At 32.4% G+C, this 20,875-nt stretch overlaps 1 protein-coding gene across 1 annotated transcript; it reads left to right on the plus strand.

The window, feature by feature from the left end:
• The first annotated feature begins 4,887 nt into the window (after window positions 1-4,887).
• Window positions 4,888-14,881, plus strand: LOC133197621 (uncharacterized). Its single transcript, XM_061333730.1, has 8 exons — window positions 4,888-5,474; window positions 8,979-9,003; window positions 9,107-9,688; window positions 11,380-12,327; window positions 12,416-12,982; window positions 13,266-13,301; window positions 13,442-14,017; window positions 14,262-14,881. Exons 1-8 carry the CDS (start codon window positions 5,424-5,426, stop codon window positions 14,267-14,269), a joined length of 2,793 nt encoding a protein of 930 aa, XP_061189714.1. The 5' UTR covers window positions 4,888-5,423; the 3' UTR covers window positions 14,270-14,881.
• The last annotated feature ends 5,994 nt before the right edge of the window (window positions 14,882-20,875 follow it).

Consider the following 20,875-nt stretch of genomic DNA (forward strand, 5'->3'; position numbering starts at 1 on the left):
GAATTCTCCCAACTCCAAATTTTATTTCAGCGGGGGTGGGGTGGTTTGGCGGATCAGCCTTTCAATGAATATTTTCATACTAAATTAATAGTAAAAAATTTAGAAAAAAGTTTTGGAAGGGGGCAGGTCCCTTGCAACCCCACGCCGATTCTATGTGCCTGAATGGTATGCTGAGTGGAATTCGAGTGCAAGTGAAATAATTTATCAGAACTATTGATATCAGTTTGGAATTATTTTTCAATCTATTTTTAGTCCTATGTAGAAAAATAAATCCTTTGTTCACCTGGAATTTCAGTAAATTTGGATCTCTGCCATACAATCAGAGAGCCAGGATTTTTTCAATCATATAATAAATGTATTTATCTTATCTTTAAAATACTGATTTGAAATAAATAATCAATTTCACTGCATTCGTACTTTAATTGCAATTTTTTAAAATAAATTTGTCCTTGTGTATGGCTAGGAAAAGGGAAGTTTTTCCTCCAACAAAATACATTGTATTATGTATTATGGTTAGCTGTTTTGTTTATTTGTTTATTCTATCTCACATAATACTATATTATGTTTTACTGTTTAAATACCGGCCATTCCTATAAAATAATTCTATGATTTTGATATCCGGGGGTGGGGGGTTCTTATTATCCTAGCACAGGTTAAAAATACTACTTAAAAGTTACTAGTATAGGTTTTGATGTTATTGACTTTGGAAAATTCTTGTGATTTTATATTTTCTAAAAGTTTTTCGGAGTTTCTGAGAATTAAAAAAATAACGCTTGATTCACACCATTTCTTAAATAAGTACGGAGTGGTACATGTAGCACGTGAAGTTTCTCCTTCACAGCAGTTAATATTTTAGACAGAGGCTTGGTGGAACATTTACTGGACCCTTCAATGTATCTTTGAAAATATATCTTAAGGCATCTATATGTTAGTTTGTAATATATTTTTGTAGTTTTATAATGTTTTGGAATCCAGTATAGCTACGGTTAATCAAAGTCACCTTCATTGACACAGAATGTTAAAAGTATTGGAAACTGAATGGCGATTTTGAAGAATTTTATATTTTGAAAAGGAACTGTGAGTACAAATTACCAGATGTGGAATTAAAGCCAAGTTCTTCAAAGATGCCGCTGTAATAATAAGCCTTACAAGAAAAATTACATTGTAAGAAGCTTTGTCAGCTGGAACTAAAACATATATTGTTCAATATTCATGTATCCTTTCCAATTCTTTTTTCACTTCCAGTATACTAAAAACGAAAGAATAGATGGTATAATTTTGCCTTTTAATTTTCTGATACCATGTTTCTTAAATTCTTTATCTATTCTGACAGTCATGTTATGCCCAAACGTTTTTTTTAGCTTGTGCAGCCTGCGTGTCTTTGACTTACTACAAAGGATACCATTGAGAAGCGACACAAGTAACAGGTGGAATGACTTGACTTACTTGACTTATTCCTGTTCACTCCTTGGGGAGCATAGGGCCGCAACCACAACGCGCCAACGGACTCTGCTTTTGGCTATGTTTTTAATTGGGTTCAGGTAAAACCTGCCTCTTTTGCTTCCCTTTCCAGTGACTAGGGGAAGGAAAACCCCAACAGAAAACCACCGGTCCTCCGGGTCCAGGGGGTTTGGCGTGGGGCTAGCAACTCCATCCCATAAAAAAAGCCCATGCTACAGAAATCGCAACAACAGGTGGACTACTTGAAGTATCGCACTCTGTTTTTGTCTACCATGCTTCATTCTTTAACCCTTGAAAACTTTCTTCATTTTAATAAATCGTTGCATAGAAACAAAATTTTCAAAAAATCAAATTAATGAATTATCAGTATATTTATTGGCAATCATATGAAGAATTTGAAATATTTTTTTTTATTCTTGATGCCTTGACTTCCAGTTGCTACACTATGATTTAAATTTACTAGACCGAGAATCGCATTTCTGAAATTTTTCTTGTGTATTTGTTATAAAAAATTGTTTCAAACTTTCAGATTTATGAATAAATAATGCACTACCCAACCCCTTATATCTAAATTTTACTTTGATTACATAAAAATATCGTCGATGCCACCACATGCATTAGTTTGATTTGAGAGGGAAGCTGTTCTACTGAGTTTCAAATTTTTGTGGTTTTGTAATGTGCCTCCAATACTCTCTTCAAGACATCATTGCGGAAGCAATGATTTCATATCCGATGTTTTATTTATAGAATAACAAATTTAGATCTGCCAAAGATAGCTTAAAAAATATGTCATTCGATATTGAAAATAGCTCTGTTTTTACATGGATTCGATTCTTCATAGAATTGGTAGATTTCATTTGATAGTTATACTCTAAAAAAATTGTAATGAAATACACACGATTATACAAGATGAACTTGAGATATGACTTTCCGCCTTGAGATTTTGATCAATGTCTTAATGTAATTGTGGGTCATGTAAAAAATGTTAACATTGAATGAAGTATTATCAATTATTCTTGTATAAAAGGTTGTACGAATTAGATATATATTTCGATAATTTTAAAACTTTTTACTAGTCCTGAACTTGAAATGTTCAGCTATAGTTAAACAAAAGAGTAATGTAAGCAGCATGTAGAGGAAATCTTTGTAGGCACGATAAGGCTTTATATACATGTGTACCATAGTACCTCATCGTGGGAATCGTTTTCAATATACCTCTCATGAAAGGACATATGCAGGCAGCTAGAAGCCCTGCTGTCCAATTTATTAAAGTCAACAATCACTACCATAGTTTTCTATTGGTTTTGGATCACAAATTGTGCCCTCTAGCTAATGTCCAACTAGTGTGCTTAAATATATGATACATATTATGTACACATATAATTTTAACACATGTTCTATGTTAAATATATATAAGATGTATGCAAATAAGAAAATGATTCTAAAAAAATATAAAAACATACACTTATAAGAATGGTGAATGGTCAGTGTGAACAGAGGCCTATATTGATTATACTTGTAGCAGACAAATATATAACCATTTTAATGTTTTTCTTCTTTAAAGGTTTAAAAGAGAATTCAGTCTAGGAGATAAAGCTTGTTAAAATAAGTTATAATTAGACCCTTTCATGCATAGTTTTCTTATGGGATTATTGACACAGGAAACGTAATGTTTATGCTGAACTCAAATACCTTTTAATGAATGACTGTTGCAAGTTATATTTAATGTGTTCATTGATTAAGCAGGCATCATTAATAATAATGCTGAATATGAGCTATTTTCGAGCCCAGAGAATGAGCTGTCATGCAGACCGATGACGTGTAATAATAAGTACAGTGTTTTGAATTTTAAAACCTGAATTTTTGTAAATGAAATTGATCTTGAAATAAATGACCATTGAATACTAAGTATCTATACATTCAATTTAAGTTAAATGCTTAGCAAAAGAAACAAAATATAGGAGAGGATTATTAAAGATAGTTAAATAGACTTAAAAACGAATGAAAGTATGTAATATTGGTTAATAAATAGTATACATATTAATAAGATATGTGCAATATTTTGAGACATTTGTTAGCATTTGAATCACTTCTAAAATCTAGTATTAAATCTATATTTGAACTAATTACAGATTGAAGAAACGTATAATTGAAGCAATCCCAAAACTAAAAGCTCGTATGTATTTGAAATATATCCAGAATTGACATCTGTGTCTGCATTTGAAGTAATTTCAGATTTGAGAGCTATATTTATATTTGATATTTTAATTCCACAAAACCAGAACTGTGTCTGTACGTATTTGAAATATTTTCAGATTTGAGTCATATGTTTGTATTGAAATAATTCAAAAATTAAATGTATTTGAAATTCTTCCAAATGTTAAGTAATGTGTCTCTTTTTTGATTGCTGTAAAACACATATTTTTTTTGAGTCAAATTTTTGCGTGGGGGATGTCTAAGGATTTGATTTCGAGGTTGAAGTACGGTAGACAAATAAGTTACTGTAAATTGAAATTTTAACATTTAATAGAGAGCATGAATTCGTGGGTGTAACCATACATACACCAGGAGAACGACGAAAATTGAATCCGCACGATAATAAGTCCTGTTACAGAACTGTGTTTGCTTGAAAACATTTTAAATGTGTGTATTCTGTGTTTGAATTTGAAATAATTTTAAATTGAAGAACTGTGTATTTTGAAAAAAAATTCCAAAATGAAAAATGTGTCTCTATTTTCAAGATATTCCCAAAGTAATTGGTGTATTTTTATCTTATTTTGAGAGCTGTTTTGTTTAAGATGTGTTTGTATTTTAGGTATTTCCAAATTGAGAACTAAAACGATTTATCTACAAGGTTTAAGGAAATACATTGTTAAAGAAATAATGATTTTGAATGAAAACAAAACAAGACAAAACTACATTTCATGTTTACACATTTATTTTTTTATTACTCAGATTAATTGATACTGTAAATATCGTCTCGTCTGGAAAGTTTATAACTTGAAGCAATGAATAACAAGCAAGAAAGACTTGCACAAATCGGTGATTATGCTTTGGTTGATCGATTTTGTTTAAAAAAAAATATTTGAATACTGATAAATATAATTTAGATATCGTATTTTGATTTTGATGACAAGAAAGAAACTTCCCCATAGAAGTTGTCCAGGAGAATGCTTAAAATTAAGTTTTTCTATGATGATATATTTTCAATTCAAAACATTTTTAAGTCTTCATGTTTTATCCACATTGTGCCTAAAAGATAGAAGTCTTAGAAATTAAAAACAAACATTAAAAACGGTTCCTCAATACAACTTACACCCACTTTTCTGTGTGTCTTCAATATTAATGAAAACTGCAAAAATAGAACGGTTAGACAGTTACTTGTCGACATGGGGCTTATGACTTACAGATGTTCTTGTGTTCCATCAAAACAGCTAAAATGCTTTATTATTTCAAGACCTTAGACCCAAACCATAAAGGTAACCACATCTTAAAGCTTTCCTCCCACAAGCTAAGTGTTTTAAGTTGGATACAAAATGTGATTATGAACGCCTAATGATTTCATTGATGACTAAAATAGCAAAAATTCCACGTATAATTCCCATAGGATTTTATTCGTTCATTGGAAGCTTTTACCTCGCATTATACAATTCCAGCTGCTGAAGTATTATTCGGATAAAGTTTGACATATCTCAGGTAGAGTAACAATTTCAGTGGATGCTTTAAGAGTTCGGTTGAATGATGCTCCTTGATAAAGATACATTGGATTTTGGGGAGAGAAGATATCGAGATAATCCTCGTGGTGCCTCATCTTGATTCTCCGCCTACGGGCACCTGTCTTTGTTGTTAAACATTAATGGAATAACTGTTTCATGACAGACCAGAGATGTTTTACACAGAAATGTTGGATAATAAGAACGCCAATTAGTAAAGCTGACGAAAGGAATATATAGATTTTGACTATGGAACCTTTCCGAACAGTATTACTTCTGGTTCTACAAATTCATTTAACAGTAAGTTACCTTTTAAAACGTTATATGCATTGTCACTGTATATCAGCGACTTAAAATAAACATTTAATTTTTACTGTAACTTTTAATGTTATATAAAATGTGGAGGAAGACTAGTGATGATAAATAAGGATGACATACTCATTGATGTTTTCTAGAGTCTTCATAATGCATACCTTTCCGATTGATGAAAGCTTTTGGTGACCACTGACAAATTCTTTGTAATGACAGAACTATATTTACATTCACTTGATATTGTCTTCTTTATTTCTTATAAAAAACCATAAACGGTCGTTTATCTATACCTTAGCTCCGCTAAGCAAACCTATTGAGCTAACTCTTCCGTCAATGAAACATATAATGTCGTACATATTAATAATACAATATTTAACGTTCTACATCCTTCTTTCTATGCATGACTATTTATAAAGACAGAAATATAAGCAATAAAATGTTTTTGTTAGTATGGGAATTACTGTTGCAAAAATTGCAGAAAAAGTTACTGCAACTGCTGCAACATTAATTTCCCTCACTAACAAACAAAGATAGCATTTTAACGTTTAAATATTCTAATCCATATTGATATATGATGTAAAGTGACCAAACGTTTTAAAAAAAATATATGGGAGCATAATTTTCCCCATTTCTTTTTTTATACTTTATCCTTACAAAATGTTTTCTATTTTTCTAAAGTTAATGTCTACCATACTTTCTTGTACTCTTTCAATAAGTAGTGATAAGAATGTAAAAAAAATGTATAAATGCACTATTGTTGCCATATTTCCAATTCAATTCCAAAATTAATGTTTATTCTAAGATTAAGCAATTTGTAGTGAAGCTCTAAAATGTTGATAGTTTATACGTTTAAAAAGTACACAATGTAAATTAGGTGTTCTTTTGACAAACTGCTTTCTCCCGAAGCCCAAAGGAGGAAAATGAGATTGATATTTGTTGTATAAATGTTAGAATAAATGTTAGAGGTGTCTGGCATATGCCTTGAAATTTTCTCATTGCACAATTTTTATTACCTACAAATAGAAACTAAAAGAATTCAGATAGAAAAAAGACATTACAATGTTTATAATTAAAATAAATAATTATAGAAATATTAAAAAGAATAAGCATTTTGAAAACTTTCATGCACACATTTCTTGATTAGTTAAATTATAATGTCACTGTGAACAATGCAATGCATATCTTCAAAAACAGACGTTTTTAATCACTATGTTTCACAATATTCTGATTGGATTACATCTTTATCAAGCATTTAAAGACACGATCAAGTACGGGAAGGTATAGGGAACGTAGTCAACCCAGCTGACACATTTTTATGTCAAGGGCATATCATTTAATACCATGTTGCTCAATCATTGGAGGATAAAAAGACAAGCCTCATGTCCTCATCATATGCGCATCTATCGGACTGGAATGCCGAAAACATATCTATGAACTATTTCACGTTTCTATATCTTTGGCGGAGGTTAATTGCTACAAGGTGGTGATCTGTTTTTTAAAAAGTAGCGAGAAGCTGTTATAGATTATACGACAGCTATTTACTGAATTTTTTTTTACAGATAATTTCCGAGGAGTTTTTCTTGAGTGGTTGGAGCCACCGGAGAGCTAGGCAGATTGTTCATAAACATCCATAAATCATGAATATAATAGTCATACACTCATTCTTTGGCTTGTTCATGCTTATGTAATTGCTAAAATTTTAAAACATCAATCGTTATGAAGTAGATTCACAGATGATATTAGATAATATTAAGTTTTTTTGTTTGACAATCGTTTTTTAAAAAATTAAAATTTACAAAATCTATTCAATATTTTAATTTTATCTGACTCAAGGTTTCCTCGGATTTCTTAAAAACCAGTCTTTCCTAATGCAGGCATTAACTATTTTCACAAGTTCAAAAGCATAAATTTCTTTGCTGTACAAACCCTACGAGAGGATGCTTATGAGGCATGCTCAGTGAAGTTTATATACCCAAGAACTTGATATCTAAAAGAAAATTTATGATACTTCACAATAATTACAATAAAATGAGTATTACAAGAAACTGTCAATTTTTAATCTCACATTTGATATGGTCATTTGAATTGTACAATGCTAAAAAGGATCAACCAACGATATTGCAAACTGGTTATAAAGGTTAGGGAAACAAAAAATAATGCAAGCTATAAGTAAATTTTATTGCCTTAAATGCTATATACAAAGAAAGATCAAAGACTGAAAATATTGATGAATAAAACTGTGACATAAAGATTTCATATTGATTCATATTGAACACATTTTATCCAGATATGATTTACATTTTGTATCGACCTTTGTCATATATTTAAACACATAAAACAATTTGAGCCTATAAATACATGTATACAACAATGCCAAACTTAAAAGAATAAGAAATTTTATATGGGTAGTTTCATAAGTAGTCAAACCAACAGTTCGGATTCACGTCCTTGATGCATTCTAAAAAAAACTTTACATAATGCTACATTCAGCTCAAACATTTACATCTCAACGCAAAGGTATCAACAAATGTCATATATAATTCTAATGATTTCTATATGTAAAACGTTATAACAAACCCAGTCTTATCTTTTTGATGGCTAGACTGAAGTGGTATTTCTTTATATTATGGGTTAGTATGTCAGATAATAATATTTGGTATTTAAGAAATAGAAACAAATGCACAGCCCTGCTGATTTGAAAACTAAACGAGATACGAGAGAATGATCGAAGTCTTTCAGAATATTTTTTCCCTGAAACTCATTAATCGGGAAGCATTTTCTTTAAAAAAGTGTTACTCACAATCAGTTTCGAAAATGTTATCCTACAGTCGTCTGAAACGGTCTGGCATTTTTCAGAGGAATGCAAGGTTAATTATACAATCTCAGAAACTAATCGAATTTTTAGAAAATGAAATGAAAAAATAAATATTATGGAATGCTTTAGAGAAACACAATATATTCTGAATGTAGACCAATTTGATATGTAATTTGTTAAATAACTGTATTCTGCAATTTTAATCACTAGAAGGGAAATTCGGCAATAGTATAAGTATAATTAATCACATGCTTGTATTGTTTACAATTGTGCTATATTTTCAAACGAAATACGTTTCTCCTGTGAAGAGAAACCCCGATTTTATACCACATAACCTTCTTTGACAGTTATGATAAAGAAGAGCCTGCAGTTATAAATTCATAAAAAATATGCCATAGCACAATGAAAGCATAATGGTTTCTGATCATTGCATAAAATTAAATAATATACAATTTTTTCGTCAAATATATAAAAACAAAACAAAACCAAAATCCATTTAATTGGTACAATAAAGCCATATAATTCAGGAGAAATCGGAATTTTGAATAAAAAAGATTTTGAAAGTTTATGGATAGTCTATCTATTTGTGTCTGGTCTAGTTTATAGTTCAACAATTAAATTGACATTAAATTTCTATGGTTGTGCGGCATATTAATCGTATTTTCTCTTCTTTGCAGATTTGTCAACTGACCCTGTTAAAAGGTAATTGCTTTAGGAAGAAACATTTTTGGTTCAACAATTTATGACATGATAAAAATGCTTTTCTTTAATCACAACCTTTATTTATTATTTTGTTCTCTTTTAGAAAATGAATATTTCTGCGGCAACAAGCCAGCAGATATAGTTATCTTGCTTGATTCCTCCAATAGTATCTGGGGTCCAAACTTTCGGACACAGATTGACTTTGTAAAAAACGTGACGTCTATGTTTGACATTGGAACAAACACCACCCGTGTCGGTGTTGTGACGTACAACACTGACGTTGTAGAGGAAATAGGACTTGGTGACTACACCAACAAATCAGATCTCCTTCGTGCCATCAACAACATACAGCAAAGAGAGGGTTATAATACACACACATTTCAAGCCATAAAATATATGCGTAAACGAATGTTTAAGAAAACTTTCTTAGAAAGAGGAAATGCTGCCAAAATCGGTATTATTGTCACAGATGGGCAGTCGTCCAATGTTCTGTTAACTATATGGGAAGCTGCAAAGACAAAGCGGAGAGGCATCCGCCTTTTTACGGTTGGTATTGGGGATAACACAAATTCCCGAGAACTTAAAGGAATTGCCAGTAAACCTGGGAGCGATCATGTTTTCAAAATTGACAATTTTGGAGCCTTAGATTCCATCAGACAAATTTTAGCAGTTCGTACTTGTGAAGGTAGGCGAAAATTAATATTGGGGAAATCGTATCATCAAATCTTATACAATTAATTTTCATATATATATATATATATATATATATATATATATATATATATATATATATATATATATATATATATATATATATATTAAGTTCAATACCTTAATCAATATCTTTAGATTTATATCAAAATTGAGCAGACAAAATTAACAGAAAAAGGACATTAAGTATCCTTTAAAGAATAAAGAATATTTCTTTACTTGTTATGTCACCTGTATTCAACAGGTGATCTGTTGCTACCCTTTGTATTCGTCGTATTGGCTTCGTCCGCGCGGCCCTGAAACCATTAAACTAATTTAAATCAATTCTGGTCTTAAGCCGTTTTAGACGAAGGGGACATATATTGGAATAAAATATGGAGATAACGAACAGTATTCAGCTCAAAGGTCTATTTTAAAAATACAAATCTGGATCAGAGCAAACACGGACCTCTAAAACATCAGAGGAGGGATCAGGTGCCATGCATGGAGCATTGATCATCCCCTACCGACTGGTCACACCCGCCATGTGCACCTTGTCATGATTGATAAAAAAGGAAAGATCCGTAGACAATTCAGTGCGTAAAAAGTGGTCTAACAATACGTATGAAAATGTCAGACAGCTTTTGAATTAATGATAGATTGTATTTGCTGACAAGGTCATTAATTGTATCGACCATAAAATTTCATTTTTTGCCGGGACAATTAAAACTTCTTAATACAATAATATTTTCGGAACAATCTTCTCTACTCCAGAACTTACAGCAGATTATAATTTTGAATTTTGCAACCGAAACTTTAAATTTTTTTTACCCTTATGTAGGTTCATTCTTAAATTTTGAATTCTTAGGTTCAGATCTGTGGGTGGAACTTAATCACATAATACAATAAAATATTCATCTCAACATCTAAAACAATGATACAAATTAGTGAGTTAGTTTACTTAGTCTTTGGAAATGCATGATCTTGGTTCTCGGTTTCAGAGCCTTTTGTAGTGCTTAGTTGATCGTACAGTAGAATTGTAAGCATAGCTGCCTCTAAAAATATTGTGAGATCAATGCCCATTTTTTAGGCATTCAGGTTCTGGTGTGGGGCGTTCTGGTGCAATAATCTTTACTGCCATATACACCGGTATTTTTTTTTTCTCTCCAATTTTTTGGTTTTATTTTGTATACTTATTCTTGGATAAAAACATTCTGAAAAAAAATTAGGGGCCTGTCAATTGTATGAGTTGTTACCCATGAATCACCTTAAGTCTTCATCAAAAAGATTATAGCAATAATTATTACTAAATGGAAAACCATGAAAACTCAACAGTCTGAGGTCTTCATGATAAAGTCAAGGTCAAAGGGAATTAAGTAGCTTAAGTGTTAGAGAATATGTAGAAATATTCTTGATATTCTGATGCTAAAGTTGCCCATAACCCTGTTAATTGCTAACTGCACTTTTGGTGTATTTTCCATACCCAATTCAGCTTAATAAATGATAAACTTGGCCGTAAAATCTGAACTTACAATATTTGACCCAAGTCATGTCCACAGTGCAATTATATTTTATTTCTGATGTAATATTCCGAAAGCTATCTACCAAAGGATGTGTTCTGAACTTAGCTAACCAAAAAAGGTCCCAAAAAAAATTCTAATACAAGATCTTTCTATTGCTTTGTAGTTATACCTGAAACCACAACTACGACCACCACAACTACAACAACAACTACAACAACCACACCTACTACAACTACTACATCTACTTCAACAACCACGCCAACAACAACAACAACACCCACTACAACAACAACGCCCACAACAACAACCACACCCACAACAACAACAACGCCCACTACAACAACCACACCCACAACAACAACCACACCCACAACAACAACAACGCCCACTACAACAACCACACCCACTTCAACAACAACGCCCACTACAACAACCACACCTACTACAACAACTACGCCCACTACAACAACCACACCTACAACAACAACCACACCAACTACAACAACCACAACTACTACAGCCACACCTACAACAACAACGACACCCACCACAACAACTACGCCCACTACATCAACCACACCTACTACAACGACACCCACCACAACAACAACGCCCACTACAACAACTACGTCCACTACAACAACCACACCCACCACGACAACTACGCCTACTACAACAACCACACCCACCACAACAACTACGCCCACTATAACAACCACACCCACCACAACAACTACGCCCACTATAACAACCACACCTACTACAACAACTACGCCCACTACAACAACGACCACACCTACTACAACGACCACACCTACTACAACACCCAAGCCTACTACTACAACCACACCCACCACAACCACAACAACAGCAACCACAACAACCACATCCACCACAACAACCACGCCAACTACAGCCACTACGCCTATCACAACAACACATACTACAGCAACCCTGCCTAATACAACTCCAAAACCTACAACGACCACTCCAACTACAACAACCACTACACCGTTTACAACGACAACAGCAGCGGCGACGACATCAACACCGACTACAACAATACCAACGACAACAACAACAACATCGTTCATACAATTTGTCAGACAAGGTATTTAAGCAGATTATGTCACAATCCAAATGTTTTGATAAGCGATAAATTTAGTTGCTGTTCACATTTCATTTTCATTTCATTTCAGCATGCGCCGGAGATAAAAATGATATTATGATAGCTATAGATTCCTCAAATAATGTACGGGACTACGAATTCCGCTTACAACTTAAATTTGTGGAGGAATTAGCCAGAAATATGAACCATCAGACACACAGTACTCATATTGCTGCAATATCATATAGCACTGTCATTAGCAGCATTGTGAGTCTTGGCGATTCCCAAAATATTGGTAATATCGAAGAAAGATTAAAGCATGCAAATAGAACTTATGGCAGAGGAAGAGTAGACGAAGCTATCCGATACATAAGGACAAAGGGATTCCGAAGAAGCACGACGAGAAAGGATGCTACACAAATAGGCATTATTATAACCGCTAGCCCTGGAACTGTTAAGTCCATTCGAAAGTCAAAGAGACAAGCCTCAAAAGCAAGATTTACTGGGATTATTCTCATTGCTGTGGGGATTGCTGATATTAATACAGAAGAACTAAAAGCAATTGCAGGTACTTCAGACGGAAGTCTGCAATATCACTTTCCATCGGCTAGATACCTCTCTGGAAATCTGGCAAATTTGGCACATGAAATTTGTACAAGTACGTTTTTCAATTTTTTTTTTTATAGAATTAATTTTGTAATTCAATTTGATTTGACTTCATTGCAAGTATTGTAAGAAAACTTGGACTAACTGTAAGTGAACTTCCATTGCATTTATTCAGTTTTTGCACTAGTGATATGAATATAAAATTGTGTCTGTGTATTTTATCATCGAAAATACTAATTCCTGATCTTGCCAAAAGACTTACATCTTTACTTTATTTTGAAAATATCAAAATCAGTAAATTCAAGGTACCTGTATATGACATTGTTATATTTCAGTTGATAGAAACTCTGTCAAAGCACTGTCAGATATGTGTAAGTATTCCCGTAATATACAGAATACACCGTTTCCAAATAGGCCTAGTTAAATCAGTTTAGGTATTAATTATAACATTGAATAATTTACCTTAGAAAAGTTATCCTATAAAAATATGTTTCTGACGTATATATTTCAGCATGTGGCTCAAGACAGGAGGCAGATTTTATGTTTATGTTGGATGGAGTAAATGCCGGAAAAACCAATACCCGAAAGATTTTAGCTTTTATACAAGACTTAATGAAGGACGTAGACGTTGGATCCAGAAAGGTGCGAGTAGGTGTCGTGTCGACGCAGCCAGAGTGTGGGGAAGACTTTGCTGGATTTAACCTCAATACCTACAAACATAACAAAAAACTAAATCGCGCTTTAGGAAAAGTTAAAGGTGCGGATGTATCAGCCGTTTTGAAAAAGTTAAGACAAAATATGATCTCACGGGCCAAAGGAGGAAGAAGAGGTGCAAAAAAGGTCGCCATTTTATTTATAGATGAAGGACTAGAAGACCCAGTAAAGGCCTTCTTAGAGGCAGAGAGGGCCAGCATTCAGGGAATTGAAGTTTATATTGTAAAAGTTGGCAAAGATCTTTCCATCGAGAATGATAAGTTCGGACAAATGATGAATGATGAAGGTCTTAAACAAAACAATGTCTATCACCTTTCAAATTATGATGATCTGCCAAACATTAAACAGAAGATCTGGTACAATATGTGTGATGGTAAGTATGAATTTGTTTGATTATTTTCTCTAGAAAATGTTTAAAGTTGAAAAGATAAACTACTCTGATGTATCCTCGAATTTGAAAAAGTAAAACAGGTATTTTTTTTAATTACACATTACATATTGATTACATTGCAAACAAATTAAGATACGAATTTTATATAATAATCCTTCCTGTGCTTAAAAGAATTTATTTTGTGTTCCTTAACATAAAATTCCAACTTTTGTGTCATTTTGATAAGAGCTGTGATCGGATGTGAGATGCACACTTGGACTGGGACCAATGAGATACACTAGACCTATAATCATGAACAGAGGATCACAGAGATGTGCGATTCAGAACTTACTGCACATGCTGTCTAATAACATATTTGTTACAGAAACAGACAGTACTAAGTGTTCTAAACGCCTGCAAATATTATGTATGAAAAATGCAAAATCTGGACAGGCTAAATAAAGAAAAAGATAAATATTTCTACCAAGAATGCTGCCTGTATCAGTGCATGACATCACATTATTCATGTGTGACATATATGTCAAAAGAAATGGTAAGTATTTATCACAAGGAAAATCCCCTTACAATTAATATGTATGCATGTGATATTGTTTGTATGTGATATTGTTTCTATGCAATACAAACTGTTTATTGCAATCTGTATTGATAAATGTGAATATTGAAAGAAAGAATGCTTTGTGTAAATGAAATTGTATGGATGCGATTATTTTATGTTGAAAAAAGGGCTGTTGCATGATTCACCTTCGCTATTTTTATACATTCTGTTTAAAACATCTGTCTTTCTACATATTTTTACAACTTTTGCAAATGTTTAATAAAATGAAAGTCTGTTTAGTTTTCTTTTCACTCTAGGGTTATTTATCTTATGGAATGGTCACAATGAAGCGGTTATTTATCTTATGGAATGGTCAAAATTGATCGCTTTTATAAAAGATGTAATTTTTCATATATCCTGACACTTTTACAGATATATAGAGAAATAAAAACCATTTTAAGAACCCGTCGTCTGCAACAACAACAACAGTTAAGATACGTTCTTTTAATTCTCATTTTATCTTTTTGTGAAGGATTGAAAAGGATGCCAAACAGCTATCGTTGAACTGACATATTGTTTTGCAGGAAATCAAGAAACAAAATAAATATCAAATTTCCAACTACATATATTGTTTAAATACATAGACAGCGCATGCAATCCTTTTTTTTTTTTTTAAATTTTTTTTTTAAAGTCATAGCCCAAGGTTCCCAGGCCAGGATAGTCAATAAATCATTTTAATAAGGCCTATAATAATGACCAATTAGCCCCAAAAAATATACAACAAAAGCATTTTCTTTGAATAAAAGTATTACATGATAAAGCTCGTGGTCACAACATAAGAATCTCTGTATTTTTAAAACGTTTAGGTGCATTTATGCTAAATTTATTCCTACACTTTCCAGTTCAAATGATACAATGTAAAAATAAGCCATTGGCAAAGTTTAAGGTCATGAATGCAGTAAACTTAGAATTTTACCAAAACCCCTTTATCCAATCCTATATCTACAGAATAGTATATATACCCTTCAATTATCAATTAACAATAGTTACTTCCATTCATTTGTCGACCCGATATATCCCAGTGAGCTTGAAATAAAAGATACTACAGAGTCTGACACATCTGTTTCATATCTAGATATTTTACTAGAAAAATACATTAATGATAACCTAACAACAAAGGTTTATGATAAACGCAATGACTTCAATGTTTTATTCGTCAGCTTCCCTTACTTGTATGGCAATATAGTATTACCCTTATCACCTGCATACAGGGTTTTGTCTCCCATTTGATTCGATACGCAAGAGCATGCTCTGCGTATGAGAAATTTCTAAGAGGAGGCAAACTATTGAAAACAAGTTGATGAAACAAGGATATCAATAGTCTGGAGTCTCATCTTTCGCAAGTTTAATGATCGATACAATGACTTTTATCAGCATATAAAACCTACCATTAAGTCAAATGCTGACTGACGTTTTTCATACTAATTGTTAGGATATTATATACACACTGGATTGTCTATGATTTTTTCCGTTTTTCCCGATTATTACAAGAAGCACACGGCGGATGTGACCGGTCAGAAGGGGATGCTCACTCCTCCATGGCACCTGATCCCACCTCTGATGTTTTTGGAGGTCCATGTTTGCTCCGCCTCTGATTTGTATTGTCTAAATGGACTTTGAGCTTGAACACTGTTCGTTATCTCAATATTTCATTTCGAAAGTGTGAAAGATGGTTAGACAGACACCTGGGGAAGCAATACCTGGGTTTCCGTGTGTTTGTATATAGCGGAATATACCCCTCTGGTAACGGATTTGATCATTCTTGGCTGTGTATCGTCTTATACGCTGTTATAAGACAAAGATAAGCCAAACAGTTGCGGATACTCAGCAAAGATTATATCAGGAATTTAATTAAACGTAAGATCTCAATAAGGCAGTCTCTTGTCTCAGGAAAAAAGGTGCCATATCACTAAGTGGGAAGTGCCAGGATATTAGTACCTGGGGAGTGGCATGACAACAGCAATTACTTCACGGAAGATACCCGTTGACGAAAGTTAGTGGTGGAACTCCTTATGGGTGCTTTGTGTTAAAGAGTTAACACACCAGCTCGGCCAAGTTGCCGTTAAAGAAGTACTATCATCTTATTGTCAAGTAAATGTAAAGAAATTAATTTTCAAAAATCAAAAGTCAGAGAAAATTTAAAATATCTACGCTTAATTTTATTCGCCACGGGAAGATTATGGCTGCAATCCTGGCATATCGAAAATGCCTGAAACAAATGTTAATTACATACAACATTTGACCGTATGCTCCATTCCATTCATACACTCTTTCTAAAAACGCTACCAGATGTGCTTTACAGAAATCTGACAGTAATATTACTCATCTAATATTACACATTTAGGTTTTACTAAAATTTTATTGCATTGCGCTGCTGTTTAAAGGGGTCTCTTATCTACTGGCGTAGTAATAAAATAAGTAATTTACAGCAAATGTTGGATGGCGCATGCATCTGAGATGCATATCAAATCACCTAAAAACAATTGAGAAATATTTGGAAATCTATGAAATATTTAGCAAAAAAGATGGTGAACAGATGAAACTCTATATGCAAAACTTTAAAGTTTCAAGAAAGAGAGGGATATCACGAACTTACGTACTAGTGTATGCAAAAGAAAATATAATTCGGCATATAAAAATATTTTACAATTCAAAAATGTGTCTATGCACTCTGCTGTGACAATACCACACATCTACAAATATATGATAATTTCTCACTTGATGCACATGATTAAAGAATGTTGGACAAGTGCTGAAAATCCTATGATAAATTTTAACTTAAGCTTAAGGTCTGGGAGTTTATGAGGAACATGTGCTATAAAAGTGATCTCAACTGAATATCAAAATTTAACATATTTCATTGACGCAAACATCTCTCTCTCTCTCTCTCTCTAAATATATATAGTAGCTATGTTACAGCATATTTTCTAAACTACCTGGCATAATAAGACAATTAGTAAGAATGGCATGGACGCCGAATAAGAAGGATATTGTCGTTTCTAGGAATTATTCCGCTTGTAACAGTTCCAAATTGAACCACAACACAAGAAGCATTGCCTGAAATATTCAATACAGAGAGATTTGTAACATAACTCAGCTCTTTGTCTAATACATTTCCAATGATTTAACTACAGCAGTAGGAGAAAATAATAAGAACAACATGAAATATGCAATTTACAGAAAAAGGGAGAAAAGAAGCACGTAGTTAGCTTGTCACGATCAATAAACTTCATAGCTTCCTGCAGGTGTCCGCAATAAAACATAAAACCTGGAATCTTGGCAAATATAAGTTTACATACATATTATGCACCAAAAATCATCTGCCATTGGCATTGAGCGTCTTGGGTACTCAAAAATTTGATGTTATCTCATAGATAAATGTGCATTTGTCTCATATTCTTAGATATACTTGCATAACGCGAAAATGTTCCAGTTATGTATTAACGGAAATGTGTTCTGGGAGTATAGTTCGAGATTCTATCAAAATAAATGATACAGTAGGTCAATGCTGTGTTTCCTTGTAAATTATATATGGTCTTTAGGTCATGGAAAAATAATTTTATCAATAGTGATAGACCGTCCTGAAGCTTAGTTTATGATCGGACTCAGTGCAGCTCAAAATTATATATGTATATGAAATTATGCATTGTATAATCAACTAGAAACTGATCTTATATTTCAAATAGCTTATGTACTCTTACCAAACACCTCAAGTTCCAAATGACAAATGTTGCTTAGAAAATTGATGTAGAAATATATAAGTTCAAAGCTAAAAAGTGAAAAAGAATGCATAATATGTTAACATATCAACATTTCTAATCTAATCATTTTCACAGTGCATTAAGAATGTTATTTTTAGAAACAGAAGTAGAGGAGGCGCTGATGATGAGGAAAAGAGTCAGCTGCTTAATAAAAGCAAGAAAAAGATCGCTGAGTCGACTTTATGACATCATGGACACTGCAAATCCCCACCTGTGGAACAGGAATACAGGCAAAATAATGTCGAAATTGACAATTACGATATATATGAAGAAATAACCACACCATTTCCCGACCTTGAAATGATGAAAGTCAGAAAAGTGTTCAATTTGCAATGTTATAATAAGCTACCATTTGATCAGGCAACCATTTAATCAAGCAACCATTTGATCAGGCAAGAAAGATGGTTCATATGAGGATAAATTTCAAAAGTATAACTAACTGTAAAAAAAAGAAACAGGGGTTTACCGTATGCTGTTTCACTGTAAACTGTAGACGACCTAAAACATCTTAACCGTAAAAAAACAATGTAAGCTGTTTTATGCTGCTTGTCTGTTAATTAAAATATCATTTATAATATTACAATTTGAAAAAAATTCTCTTTGTGATTCTATAACTTTTGGCCAAAGCAGTATACGTCGGTACTATAAAACTTATTGCGTACATCTAACTATTTCATAAGGAAAACAATGAAGAGAGTACATGTACCAGCGGCTTCATTTTCTAAAATTTGTTAACATTACCATTGGCCCTTCAGCCAAATAAAGTAATTAAATTGAGAATCATTTTAAATAATACAAGTTTTTTGGTAATGATGACAAAAAGTTCTTAAAACCAAACGAAGCGACTCATTTTCGATAAATATCAGAAAATCGCATAAAATAAACATTTTTACATATTCACAACATGAATTTAAAAAAAATAAGGGGAAAGGCGATAGCATGTAGAAGTTCTTTATCTTTATCTTAATTTTTTTCGTGAAAAAACAGCAAAACTTATTCAGAGCAATTTGATTTCACGGACAATTAATGTATAGTACAGGGATAAAAAACATACGACATGGAGATGTCTGAGAAATAATTCTCAAACTAAAAAGCTGTTGTAATTTGGTATATGAGAAAATAATTAACAATAATAGCAAAAGACTATAAACGTCGGCGTCCATAAATCACGTAAAAGACAAGTCATCCATCTATTTATTTTCAGTGATGCGCTGTACAAAATCTAAATTGATTTTTTTTACTGAATATTTACGATTGAATGTTTTAAGTGCACCATTTTTTTTTTTATATAAGTGCAGTATCAAAATGATAACCATACAATAAATCCGAATAAAAACTCCCGCTCCCTTTGCTGTAAATAATAATACTCATTAGCAATATTTGTACCTCAAAATCGACTCAGATTTAACCTGAAAATACTCGTATGTAACATTTGAATCCCTCCACGAATCGGATTTAAATGATGATACTCATAAACAACACTTTATACTCCCAGAACGACTCAGTTTTAAATAATAATATTCATAAACAACATTTCGTATCCCTAAAACGTCTCGGATTTAAATGATGAAAAAATACACATCAGCAACATTTTAACCAAAACATCACAGATTTAAATGATACACTCTTAAGCAATATTTTGTGTCCCTCAAACGACTAGGATATAAATGATAATACTCAAAACAATATTTTGCACCCCAAACGACTCGGATTTGAATTGATAGTACATAAAAGCAACATTTTGTTTAACCCCAAATGACTCGGATTTAAATGATAACACTCATTAGCAACATTTTGTACCCGATTTAAAGGAATATATCCGTAAGCAACGTTCTGTACCCAAAACGACTCGGATTTAAATGATTATACACATAAGCAACATTTTTTTTTTTTTTTTACCTCAAACGACTCGGATTTAAATGACAATACTCTTTAGCAACATTTTGTATCCAAAAAATAAAGCGGATTAAAAAGATAATACTCATAAGCAACATCGAGAATATCAATCCGACCAAAGGATCCTGATGTAGTCCTTTTATTTGGCAACTTTTATCGATTTATGTTGCAGGCAGAGATTCTTTATTACAAACTTCCACACGCTTTTAAGATAAATTATATGTTTGTAACTGTAAGATAAATTACTAGTATTTGTTTGTAACTGTAAGATAAATTACTAGTATTTGTTTGTAAATCTAATTTAAATTACAAGTATTTGTTTGTAGCTTTAAGATAAATTACAAGTATTTGTTTGTAACTTTAAGATAAATTTCAAGTATTTGTTTGTAACTGTAAGATAAATTACTTGTATATTTTTGTAACTGCATGATAAATTACTATTATTTGATTGTAACTGCAAGATAAATTACTAGTAGTTGTCTGTAACTGTATAAATCTGTACAACATCAGTTGTTCCCATGGGACTCTTCTACCGGTTACAAAACAGATTCGCCTGCTTTAATTTATTTTAGCACTTACTGTATGAAA

Source organism: Saccostrea echinata, unplaced genomic scaffold, assembly GCF_033153115.1.
Source record: "Saccostrea echinata isolate AGI-Se365-2 ecotype Australia unplaced genomic scaffold, CSIRO_AGI_Sech_v1 ptg000030l, whole genome shotgun sequence".
Classification (NCBI taxonomy): domain Eukaryota; kingdom Metazoa; phylum Mollusca; class Bivalvia; order Ostreida; family Ostreidae; genus Saccostrea; species Saccostrea echinata.

Coding starts and splice junctions, on each gene's coding strand:
- LOC133197621 (XM_061333730.1), top strand. CDS start 5,424: ATGGAACCTTTCCGAACAGTATTACTTCTGGTTCTACAAATTCATTTA. Junction 5,475..8,978: donor TTCTACAAATTCATTTAACA/GTAAGTTACCTT, acceptor TCTTCTTTGCAG/ATTTGTCAACTGACCCTGTT. Junction 13,302..13,441: donor CAAAGCACTGTCAGATATGT/GTAAGTATTCCC, acceptor TATATATTTCAG/CATGTGGCTCAAGACAGGAG.